The 12,490-nt window shown below is 44.0% G+C and overlaps 1 protein-coding gene across 2 annotated transcripts; it reads right to left on the reverse strand.

The window, feature by feature from the left end:
* Positions 1-4,751: 4,751 nt before the first annotated feature.
* Positions 4,752-12,470, reverse strand: dbf4 (DBF4-CDC7 kinase regulatory subunit). 2 transcript variants are annotated; one of them, XM_071395473.1, is made up of 13 exons: positions 12,050-12,239; positions 11,606-11,698; positions 11,320-11,492; positions 8,586-8,780; positions 8,398-8,448; positions 8,129-8,198; positions 7,930-8,018; positions 7,792-7,837; positions 7,167-7,212; positions 6,917-7,042; positions 6,489-6,612; positions 6,216-6,340; positions 4,752-5,928 (listed from the first exon to the last, which is right to left on the reverse strand). In XM_071395473.1, exons 2-13 carry the CDS (start codon positions 11,649-11,651, stop codon positions 5,124-5,126), a joined length of 1,896 nt encoding a protein of 631 aa, XP_071251574.1. In that variant the 5' UTR covers positions 11,652-11,698; positions 12,050-12,239; the 3' UTR covers positions 4,752-5,123. The 2 variants fall into 2 exon arrangements, with proteins under 2 accessions (XP_071251574.1, XP_071251573.1); XM_071395472.1 differs by having other exon boundaries at positions 11,606-12,470.
* Positions 12,471-12,490: the final 20 nt, after the last annotated feature.

Here is a 12,490-nt window from a genome sequence, read left to right on the forward strand (position 1 = left end):
CAGTGTGACAAGGAAAGATGTGACCTTGTCAAAAGTGTACACCTACACCATGTCAGGATGGCCAGCTACAGGCAGAAAGGAGCTGACTCCTTTCTCCTAAGCCTAACAGGCGTAATGAAGTGCTGAACAAACAAGCCAAGATGCTCTCTGGTGGCCGGGAGCGCCATCTCCAAACAGGACAGGAAGTGTCCCGTGTGGCTCAGTTGGTAGAGCATGGCGCTTGCAACGCCAGGGTTGTGGGTTCATTCCCCACGGGGGGACCAGGATGAATATGTAATATTCCAATTTGTAAGTCGCTCTGGATAAGAGCGTCTGCTAAATGACTTAAATGTAAATGTAAATGTAAGTGATGGTGCGAGACTACAGAAGAGGAGGGAAATGGACAAGAGGGACCGTACATACACAAACGGGACCCAGAACTTACCAGGTTCAAGTGAGCCCAGACATAATGTGGCGGCGTCACATTAACCAAATGCATTCCACGGAAAAGAGCACAACAATCGAGAGAGAACAGGCACAGAGAGCTCCTGAGAGTGACACACAGGGAACTGTAGAGGATGGAGGGGCAGTAAAGAGACCCCAGGCTGAAAGAAGGGAACGTGTTGATGAAGGTGCTGCTATAGCAGAAGCTATAAGGGAGCAAGCACACACTGAGGATGTTCAGGAGCCTCCAGACAATCCTAGGCGCTACCCAGAACGAAGGCACCGTCCACCAGACAGACTGGACTTATAAACAAACAAACAAAAACTAACTGTTCAAGTTCAAATTAAAAGATACAAAATAACTACAACAAGTTCTGGGAAGTGTTTCAGTTGTGGTTTGGTAAAAGTAACTCTGATTGTATAAGAGAGGGAATGTTATGTTCTGTTAATTACTGATGTCCCCTTTAAGAATGGAGCATCCTTGGTCATGCGCAGTGTTGTTCTATGTTATTCTGGTACTAACTGATTCCAGTAAAATGTGAAGCTCCAGTACCATTTATTGTATTCAGAGTCTTTCTTATTATATAACTAAGTAATAAGAGCTAAGACACTACAGTGATGGTCACTGACAGAGCTCCAAAGTTCCTCTGTGAAGATGGGAAAACCTTCCAGAAGGACAACTATCTCTGCAGCACTCCACCAAATCAGGCTTTTATGGTAGAGTGGCCAAACAGAAGCCATTCCCTAGTAAAAAGCACACAGCCCGCTTGGTGTATTCCAAAAGGCACCTAAAGGACTCTCAGACCATGAGAAACAAGATTCTCTGGTCTGATGAAACCAAGATTAACCTGTTTGGCCTGAATGCCAAGCGTCACGTCTGGAGAAAACCTGGCACAATCCCTACAGTGAAGCATGGTGGTGGCAGCATCATACTGTGGGGATGTTTTTCAGCGGCAGGAACTGGGAGACTAGTCAGGATTGAGGGAAAGAGGAGCAAAGCAAAGTACAGAGAGAACCTTGTGGCCAGATGTAAGCCACTCCTCAGTAAAAGGCAGTAGCCAGCCCACTTGGAGCCAAAAGGCACCTGAAGGACTCTCCGACCATGAGAAACAAGATTCTCTGGTCTGATGAAACCAAGATTGAACTCTTTGGCCTGACTAGTCAGGATCGAGGGAAAGATTCGTGTAAAAAATGACAGAGAGATCCTTGATGAAAACCTGCTCCAGAGCGCTTAGGACCTCAGACTGGGTCGAAGGTTCACCTTACAACAGAACAACAACCCTAAGCACACAGCCAAGACAACGCATGAGTGGCTTCAGGACAAGTCTCTGAATGTCCTTGTGTGGCCCAGACAGAGCCTGGACTTGAACTCGATCGAACATCTCTGGAGACCTGAAAATAGCTGTGCAGCGACGCTCCCCATTCAACCTGACAGAGCTTGAGAGGATCTGCAGAGAAGAATGTGAGAAACTCCCCAAATACAGGTGTGCCAAGTTTGTAGCATCATACCCAAGAAGACTCGAGACTGTATTTGCTGCCAAAGGTACTTCAACAAAGTACTGAGTAAATGGTCTGAATACTTAAAAAAAAAAAAAATGGCAAAAATGTCTAAAAAGCAGTTTTTGCTTTGTCATTATGGGTGTGTAGATTGAGGGAAAACCCCTATTTAATACATTTTAGAATAAGTCTGTAACTTAACAAAATGTGGAAAAAGTCAAGGGGTCTGAATACATTCCAAATGCATTGTATGGCTAGCCCCCTATCCTCCTCAACATTACTTCCACCTGATTTCATTACCTATTGATTGCTCATTGTCAGCAAATAATCCTTGCCTCTGTTCAGGCATGTGCACAGATAGGGCTCTACCTGTGCAGAGCACATGCCCCTTCCAGTCTCCAGTGCCCTTTTCCATGGTGGTATAATTTCCCCCAAAAATGTGTAAAGATAAAAAATACAATAAATATGTAATTGTTCTAAACCCACTGAACTCGAATTCGCACCTATTCTTCCGAACCAAAAATGTGTGCGTCTTGATTGTTGACCAATGACCAGCAGCGTTGCATCGGTAAAATCCCTGGGGAAGCCTCCACTATTCCAGCACCATTTCAACTTCAACATCATCAAATCACCTCTGCTTAGTCTAATACAGTGACAACTAAAAGATACCAAAAACGATTTAGTCCAATCAACATAGGCTAAATATGTGGCTGTCCATGGTTCTGATTTTATGCGTGTGTGCGTGCTCTTTCATGCAAGTAGAAAAACATGTTGACTCACCCTATTTGTAGAGAAACGCCAATGCCATCCTCTCTTTCATGTTGACGAAATGGTCTATCACTCTGTCATACAGTACACGCTTTTATCTTTTGGTGTCCTGGGCTACCTGGCTAAAATGCTTGCTAGCTAGCCTAACTTTAATTCATGGGCAAAGTTAGCTATTTAACATTAGTGTTCTACATCTAGCTACAAATTGAACTTCCATTCTCTCAGGCCAGGGGCACAACAATGTATAAATTAATGGTTGGATCAGAATCGCCGTTATAATCATTGTAAAGTACAGAGAATTAAGTAAAACCACAACTCCAAATCCCTATATCCATCCATGGCTAATTTAGGAAAGTGCCAATTTTAGCTAGCTGGCTAGCTAGCCACTGGAGGACAACAACACAACGAGATGCAACAATTCAAGTTTTTCTGTCAATGATGTATGCTCTCAATGGGATTTGATAGTAGTGAAGCCAAAATCCAATTTGGCTTCCCTTGACACTTTTTTTTTGGTGCGCCAGGACCATTCAATTGAGCTCGCTCAGTTTAGCTCAATGCTGATATACTTTTTCTGTCAAGGGAGGCCTGATAGAAGGTTAAATAAAGGTTCAATTAAAAATGTAAAAGCTCATTGGCTTCCCTTGCATTCAGTGCTTCGGCGGCAACAATGTCATCCTCATTTGGACCAGACAGAATCAGATAGATGGCCTACACATGGAGACAATAGGGGTGCTGTTTCGCTCTCTCAGATGCTTTCTCCTGTGAGATACAGTCAACCTCTTACGAATTAAAGGAAAATTATGAAACAGAGACGAAAGATAAAAATGTGTTTTTATATTTGTTCCTTGGTAATTTTTGGGGGGGAAGCCTGGCTTCCCTTGGCATTCATGAATACACTCCACTGCCAATGACCAGTCATCAGCATTGTTGGGTAAAGGTGGTATGGGTTAAACTAAGCTTAGGTTTAGGGTAGGGATGTCCCAAGGATTCCAAATAGCCTTAACCTATCCAGATTAGTGGCCAGAAAGACAGTATTGCCTGTCAAAAACAGAGTAGGCCTACATTAATCATCCATATAAAATACAGTTTAGCAATCAACTACTGACTCATCATTGCCAGAACAACAGGCTACCTGGTGCTGTGGTCTTATTTCAGATATTGCCAGTAGCCACCCAAACTTGGCCTATGTCTAAAGCTGTAACATCGATATTATGACTTCAATATTATGGGATGAAGATGTAACATATTCTGGCAAATGCATTACGATATTTGTGAGGCAGAACAGTGCTACCCGGCTGACAACAAGCACTTTGTAGGCAGGCTGCCCTCCAAAGTGATGGCTGGTGGAAACGGAATGCGCTTTCTGAAATTGTGTGTACTTTACTCATCAGATTGCGCTGCTTTTCTCTCTTGTAATTTTTGCTTAATGAGTCTGTAACCGCAGTGCAGATGGGGGGGGTGTGCCCTTTTTTTGTTGAGCACATGCCCCCCCGAAAGGTCTGTGCACGGCCCTGCCTGTTTACAGCCCAGAAGCCAAGTTTAAATTGCATCTCCTATTCAGTCACTAATCACCAGCACCACATAGCAACTCCCATCTGACTCCAGTGCATTCATTTTAAAGAAATGAGGGAGAACAAGAGCACTATGCTAAATACAGGCACACAAATAAGGAAAACCTAGAAAACCGATGCATTTCTCCTTCAGTTATGCTGAGGGGAATTCTAGATGCATTCAGTACATGAGAAAGTGCAAATACTTCTTTATTACTGTTATGGAGGGAAAGAGGAAGCAATCCCTCTCGCCTTGTCTCAGTCTCTCTGTGTAAGAGGACGATGTGCTTTATGACAAGTTAGCCTTGAGGGAGACCTCTCCTTTGTGTAACACAGCATGTCCAGGGTCAGAGCTATGTACTCTTATCTATGAGAATGTGCTCATTCAACTGATCACAGACATGTCAGAGCGGTTTAGGTAGTCTTTCATTTATCAAACAGACGTCACGTAGATACCTTCTTCACCTGTACAATACGTACAGAAATGTAATGACAATTCAATAGAAGACCTTCGGTTGTATCCCTTTTTATTCATTTTTTAAATGTACAGGACTGAGGATAGTGCTCCAGCCTGTTCTCCAGATAAAACCAGTCATGGTAAAAAAGCCAGGTAGACTAAAAGCTGCCATGGTTAAATCAACACAACAGTGTTGCGCCACCACCCTCCCAACCTGAAGAGAACTATTCCCTTTATAGAAGTCATAGGTTTAAAGAGCCACAGTCAACGGGTTCCCAAATAGATCTGCTATGTCACTCAATGAAACTGTCATACAATAAGTTCATACAGTGAGTCTGTAACAGGTTAGCGATCATATTGGGAAGATTCTGGGTTACCCAAACCCCCCCCCACTCTCCTCTAGCTGGGGAAGGCCTGGAACTCCCAGTCTATGTCCTCACTGGAGTCGAACAGTTGGGAAAGCCTCTGAACTCACACTCCATGTCCTCACTGGAGTGGAACAGCTGCCAGAGGTTCAGCAGAGAGCTGCTGGGAACATTGCTCGGTTTTTCCTGCTCCTGAGCAGTCTGCTGCGTCTCAACTTTCCTTCTCTTCCGTCTGTAATTCCTGACCCTCCTCTGTAACGTTCTGTCAGGAGGGGTGTGTGTCTCCGTGTCACCTGCCTCGAGCTCCGGAACACCCCCAGTATTCCCGGGAAGAGTACCCACTTCGTGCTGACTGGAAGGGACCTTCACACGTCCAGCTGGATCGCCACATTGTAAATCCTCTGTGTGACTAAATGAAGAGCGGCCATCTTTGTCTGTGTGAGTTCTCTGGCCCTGATGGGAAAGTCTGGGGTTGGCGACAGAGTCATGGGTAGAAGGGTCTATTTCTGCATTAGACACAGGTGTCTGACTCAGCCCAGCCCTCTGGGGGTGCTTGCGCGGGGATCCCTGTTGGCAGCGTTGTTTGCAGGACAGGGATCTGTGCTTGGGCTGGGGTCTGTCTGGGACGTAAGAGCACCTCTTCTCCCCCTCGCTGGTGCTGTGGGGAACAGGGGCTCCTCGGCTGCGCTTCCGAGGCTGTTCCAAGGGGTTTTCCACACTCTGGGAGAGAGGGTGCTCCACTGTAGTAGACCAGAGGGACATTAATCCCCCCTTCAGCTCTTTGGTTTCCACACCTCCCTCCTTCTCTTCCTCCATCTGTATGCTGGGTCCAGGAACACACAACAGGGAGGTTATGCTGTACTTTGACCTGTGGGAACAAAAAATTACTTAGAGATGTGGTGATCAGCACAACAGATGGACAACAAAAAAAAAACAGGCAATCTGCAAAATGTTCCACACAACATTGCATTAGTTTTCCTAACAAACATGTGACTGAACAGCATTCAATATGTGTGCGTTTACTTTTGATTTGGGTAGATTTTGCTCCTGTGTGGACAATTGGTAGCGCATGGTGCTTGCAACGCCAGGGTTGTGGGTTCCATTCCCAGAACATCTGCGAAATGACTAAAATGTAAAAATGTAAGACTACTGCACCTTGTGTTTGGAGTTTGTGTTGTTTTGACGTGACTGAAGTTGAAGGGCAGTGTGGTGATGAGCCTGTCCACCACCAGGTACTCATCACTTCTGGAGAAGGCCTTGTGCTGCTCACTCTGCAGGTGCTGCAGAATACAGACACAAGTCAAGCATTACCACAACGTCTGCTACCACTACATCAAGTACAGAAGGCCTTTTGTACATGATTAGGTCCTCGTTATAAACACGTGTTAACTGTGTTTACATACATTAAACAGATGTATTCTAACTCACAGCTTTGATGTTGTTGTATTTGAGCGTGCAGCACTCGCAGTAGCCTCCACGTTTCTTCTCCCTGTTCCTCCTGGCCCGGTCCTGCCCCCTCTCCTCACTGGCTGACACTCTCGCCCCTCGGTTCCTGAGACACCCATAGGTCAGTAAGTAATAGCCAAGTCAGAGTTCAATCATATAGTTGCCTAGCAACCAAGACTTAGCAGTTAGTCCCGGAGGGTGCTAAGCAATACATAACCGTTTCCTGTTGTAACAATCCCCATCAACAACAGTAGGAAAATCTGGATGTTTTGGTGAATCAGGTAAAACAAAAATGCCAAGACAGGGGAATATACTGCCACACTGCTTCTTCTGTAATTGGTGGATTTTCTTTATGTTCACAACAAGAAGGGTTAAGAAAGGTGAGGCGTTTAGTGAATGAGACTCCATACCCGTGCTCTTTAGGTCTCTTCCCAGAGTGTTCCTGGTCCTCTACATAGAAGGGACTGCAGGGGGGAGCTGACGTTAGGTTAAACTCTGGCATGTTCGGCATGGCCAGATAAATTGGACGGTAATGTCTGGCAGAGAGACATAAGATAGATGCTATATTACATGCTCAAACACCAACTTATGCCAATAATAATTGCCTTAATATGTCAATACTACAGACATCGGAGTCTGTCATCTCTTTTATAGACCCACCTGCTGGAGTCCACTACCTTTACAAAGGGTTTACGGATCCTTCCACCTGAGCAAAACACAGAACAAAGCATTAGAGACAGTGCCTATGTCTGGGTCAAATAACTTCTCATAATGATATACAGGAGGACGGCTCATAATAATGGCTGGACGGAGCAAATGGAATGGCATCCAACACATGGGCTCCCGAGTGGCGCAGCGGTCGAAGGCACTGCATCTCAGTGCTAGAGGCGTCACTGCAGACCCTGGTTCGAGTCCAGGCTGTATCACAACCGGCCGTGTTTGGGAGTCCCATAGGGCGGCGCACAATTGGCCCAGCGACATCCGGGGTAGGCCATCATTGTAAATAAGAATTTGTTCTTAACTGACTTGCCTAGTTAAATAAATCAAATAAAAAATGTATTTGATACCATTCCACAGATTCCGCTCCAGCCATTACCACAAGCCCGTCCTCCCCAATTAAGGTGCCACCAACCTCCTGTGAGTACCAGTGTTATCGTACAACCAACATCAACCTTAATCTACTGAGATGATATACGTAGAAGGTTTTAGAAGTTCTCTATAACAATAACACAGTGATGAAGCGGTAAACAGACAACAGAGTCACATGCAACAGGACATTATTTACCCTTATACTTCTGGAAGGCTGGATTTCCTGCAGGTTCTCCTTTGGCCTACATTAGTAAGGAATAACACACAAGACTCATGTAAGTGATATGTTATTCCAGGAAATAACTCAAAATATAAGTCCAGAAACATGACTTACACTTTTCTTGACAGCAGCTGTGGTTGCGGTTGGCTTTTCAGCAGTATACTTAACATTCCTTTTCTTCTTTTCCATATAAGCTATTACATCTGGAATTGAAGGAAATTCAAGAAAATATTTTTTGGGCATACGAAAGTATCATTGTCATAATAAGCATTATGTCAACATTTCTTATCAAACAAATGAATAGATGTGTTACCATCAATGTACAGGATTTTCACTCCCCACTCCAGAGCATTGGACAGGATCTCGTTGACCTGTATTCTCACCTACAGGGTAAAAACAAATGAACATCTTAACCGAAGAACTGAAATCCAAAGTATCTCCTGAAGTATGAATAAGCATTTCGATCCAAAGTGCAAACTTTCCTGAAGTTCCTGACGACTATTAGTCAGAAACAATAAAAGTAACATGTAGCATTAGGTTGGAAATAGCTTGCCAAACTCATTAGTGAGAATCTTAACAAACCTGCTCTTTTACAACTCTCTTCACAAAAGACTTGCCCCTGCTTATGACCACCTGTCAAATACCAGAGAGATAGGGAGAGATGGATAAATATATATATGGATAGCTTTGGTTATACAGTATATCATGGAAAATGATCCCAATGAGATACAGATACCAGTCACAGACACAGAGAGGAATAGTTGGCTCACCATGTCTGCCTGGCCCTGGGAGCTTCCTTTGAGGCTGTCTCTGTGGCTGCCGGGACAGGGGCGAGGGTGGGGGGAGCTGTGCCCAGAGTCAGGGCTTGGGACAAGTGAGTCACGGCCATGACACTGCACATACCTGGCCTCTCTCTTATTAGACACCAGGTACTTGATCTCCTTGCTGAAGAACTTCTCCACCGTCTGAGGGGACAGAGACACTGGGTCAGACGCGGGGGGGGGGGGGGGGGGGGGTCTGTGCATATTTGTAAACAACAGCTGGTGCACGAAATCTAAGGAAGTCTCTAGATTTTGCTCGCCTGAAGTAGTGTATATTATGATAAATTGCAGGCCACACTACTTGCTAGAGAGTTTTCAGCCATACTTTTCGTGGCTGTTTAATTACCACCACAGATAGATGCTGGCACTAAGACCGCACTCAGTCAGCTGTAGAAGGAAATAAGCAAACAGGAAACCACTCACCCAGAGGCGGCCCCCTTAGTGGCCTGGAGACTTTCTATCCAAATTTCTATCAACATGTTAAATGATCACCTGTACTCCACACACAGAGATGCGTACAAAGCTCTCCCTCGCCCTCCATTTGGTAAATCTGACCACAACTCTATCCTCCTGATTCCTGCTTACAAGCAAAAATTAAAGCAGGAAGCACCAGTGACTCGGTCTATAAAAAAAGTGGTCAGATGTCGCAGATGCTAAACTACAGGACTGTTTTGCTATCACAGACTGGAACATGTTCCGGGATTCTTCCGATGGCATTGAGGAGTACACCACATCAGTCACTGGCTTTATCAATAAGTGCATTGAGGACGTCGTCCCCACAGTGACTGTACGTACATACCCCAACCAAAAGCCATGGATTACAGGCAACATTCGCACTGAGCTAAAGGGTAGAGCTGCTGCTTTCAAGGTGCGGGACTCTAACCCAGAAGCTTACAAGAGATCCTGCTATGCCCTGCGACGAACCATCAAACAGGCAAAGCGTCAATACAGGGCTAAGATTGAATCATACTGCACCGGCTCCGACGCTCATCTTCTGTGGCAGGGCTTGCAAACTATTACAGACTACAAAGGGAAGCACAGCGGCGAGCTGCCCAGTGACACAAGCCTACCAGACGAGCTAAATCACTTCTATGCTCGCTTCGAGGAAAACAACACTGAGGCATGCATGAGAGCATCAGCTGTTCCGGACGACTGTGATCACGCTCTCCGTAGCCGACGTGAGTAAGACCTTTAAACAGGTCAACAGGCTGCCTGCCATCCAGGACCTCTACACCAGGCAGTGTCAGAGGAAGGCCCTAAAAATTGTCAAAGACCCCAGCTACCACAGTCATAGACTGTTCTCTCTACTACCGCATGGCAAGCCGTACCGGAGTGCCAAGTCCAGGACAAAAAGGCCGCTCAACAGTTTTTACCCCCAAGCCATAAGACTCCTGAACTGGTTATCAAATGGCTACCCAGACTATTTGCATTGTGTGCCCCCCCCAACCCCTCTTTTTACACTGCTGCTACTCTCTGTTTATCATATATGCATAGTCACTTTAACTATACATTCATGTACATACTACCTCAATTGGGCCGACCAACCAGTGCTCCCACACATTGGCTAACCGGGCTATCTGCATTGTGTCCCGCCACCCACCACCCCCTCTTTTACGCTACTGCTACTCTCTGTTCATCATATATGCATAGTCACTTTAACCATATCTACATGTACATACTACCTAACAGGTGTCTGTATGTAGCCTCACTACATTTATAGCCTCGCTACTGTATATAGCCTGTCTTTTTACTGTTGTTTTATTTCTTTACTTACCTATTGTTCACCTAACACCTTTTTTGCACTATTGGTTAGTAAGTAAGCATTTCACTAAGGTCTACACCTGTTGTATTCGGCGCACGTGACAAATAAACTTTGATTTGATTTGGAGGAGAACACACAAGGTCCATCCAGAGCCAGAGTATTAATCAAATACTGTATTTAAAACGGTGGTGAAAAGAGAGAAATGACAGCGGGCAGCAGTGCAAGGGGCTTCCGGGCCTCTATGAGGACCCCACATGCACAATCTTGCACAACGTTTTGAGCTGCTGCACTTCGGAAGGAGATATAGGCCCCACTGTTCAGCAAGAATAGGAGCAGGTTGTGCTTGATTGTGTCAGCTATCAGGTTGCTATACAGTGGGACATAGGACAGATGCAGGCCCAATACATGGTCGGACAGTTAGGCCGCAGACTTTAAATATGTTTGACTTCAGTACTAACTTTCCAATATTTTCCGTACTACATGTATTATAGTGTAGTGTTTGTATGCTGACTTCACAAAATGAATTGTTTGTAAATGGACAATAACTTACTTTGTATCAAAGTGAGTCAACCAGAGAGATAACAACTCCGGTAACAAGACAGAAGCAATCACTAGAAGAGTTATGTTCCAAGACTGAAAGCCACTCCTCCTCCACAGTAAGTAGCATTGGTGTGAAAGGCAGCAAGTTGTCATTTCACTTCAAAATGGTCCATGATCAGCAGTATGTCAACACAACACCTTATTAACAATTCACACAACCTGTCAATTTAAATGTCCTATTTCGCTGGCTCAGGAATGATTATCCCCTTTTGTTAAAGGCAGGCAAGCTGATAACTGTATCATCCACATTCAATGTGCTATAATACTTTACAGTCTGTCATTATGTCAAATGCTAACAGATGTAAACAAATATTCACTTACCCCTCCAAACCTTTTGATATCATTCTCTAATGTCTCTGCTCTTCTGTTTGATGGCAAATCTAAGTAGAATAGTTTCCCAGTGAAAGCCTTTTTTGGGGCAGGATAAGATTCACATGGTGGTTTGGCATGGCTCTTCGATGCTGACTTGTGCCCCTTATCAGCGAGTTTGGGGTCTGAAAAAGTAGCAAAGTTAGTTTAAATTTTTGACGGAACTTTCTTGCAGATAAGGCTCATCAACAATGTAGTAATAACGTTCGCTAGTTACATGTTAAAAAAGATCCCTTACCTTGTAAACGGGGTTTTGTAGACTTTTGGGTGCGTCTAGATTTCATCTTATTCAATATAATTTGAGAGGAGAATAGAATATCCTTGTATTCTCCTGTGTTGTAAGTAATAGACATGTTTACAAACTGAGTTAATGGATGCTAACGTTAACCGTTGTAACGTTATCTAGCTAAACTGCATAAAATCGTTAGCTTTAAAAACAAAACAAAAATAAGTTTAAGGAGTAATGTAAATAGACATAGTTAGAGAAGTTGAAAATGAAAAATAGGACTTCAAAGAAAACGAACAGACCCTAGCTAGCACAAGCAAGCAACAAAACCGTACCACGGCAATTTAAACTTTGTTTTTATAACCTGTTTTTTTTAAACTACAGGAAGTGGAATCTGCCAGCTAGCTACTAAATAACGTTAGCTTGCTAACTCACTGGCTAAAAGTTAATATATACCTCGTGAGAGCCTGTGGTCTTGTAAAACAATATATTTCCGTAAATTGACATTTGTTACAACCGATTTTCACGAAAGTTCGGTACAGTATCTTTAAATTGTTTTGGTTCCGCTAAGATTACTCTGTTGCCATAATATTTTGTTGTGCCATAGATGTTCTATGTTCTTTCCCGCTTCGAAAAATCCCGTCATTCCAAAAAGGGGGTGTTGTTGCTGAAAGTTATCATTGCTTTCGAATACGATGTTTCCACATATTTTTTCTGGCTTTTTTAAAAGTAAAAATGTATCAAGCAAGTAACTGATGACTTTATCCTTAACGAATAATTTATAAATATGACAAATTCCAATTTCTCATATTTATAGGTATTTAGTTAGTTAGCTAGTGTAGCTGTAATCATGTGCTCGCTCTCCTTGTGCCAAGAATGTGCTCTGCTGAAAGTCTA

Source organism: Salvelinus alpinus, chromosome 4 (assembly GCF_045679555.1).
Source record: "Salvelinus alpinus chromosome 4, SLU_Salpinus.1, whole genome shotgun sequence".
NCBI lineage: Eukaryota > Metazoa > Chordata > Actinopteri > Salmoniformes > Salmonidae > Salvelinus > Salvelinus alpinus.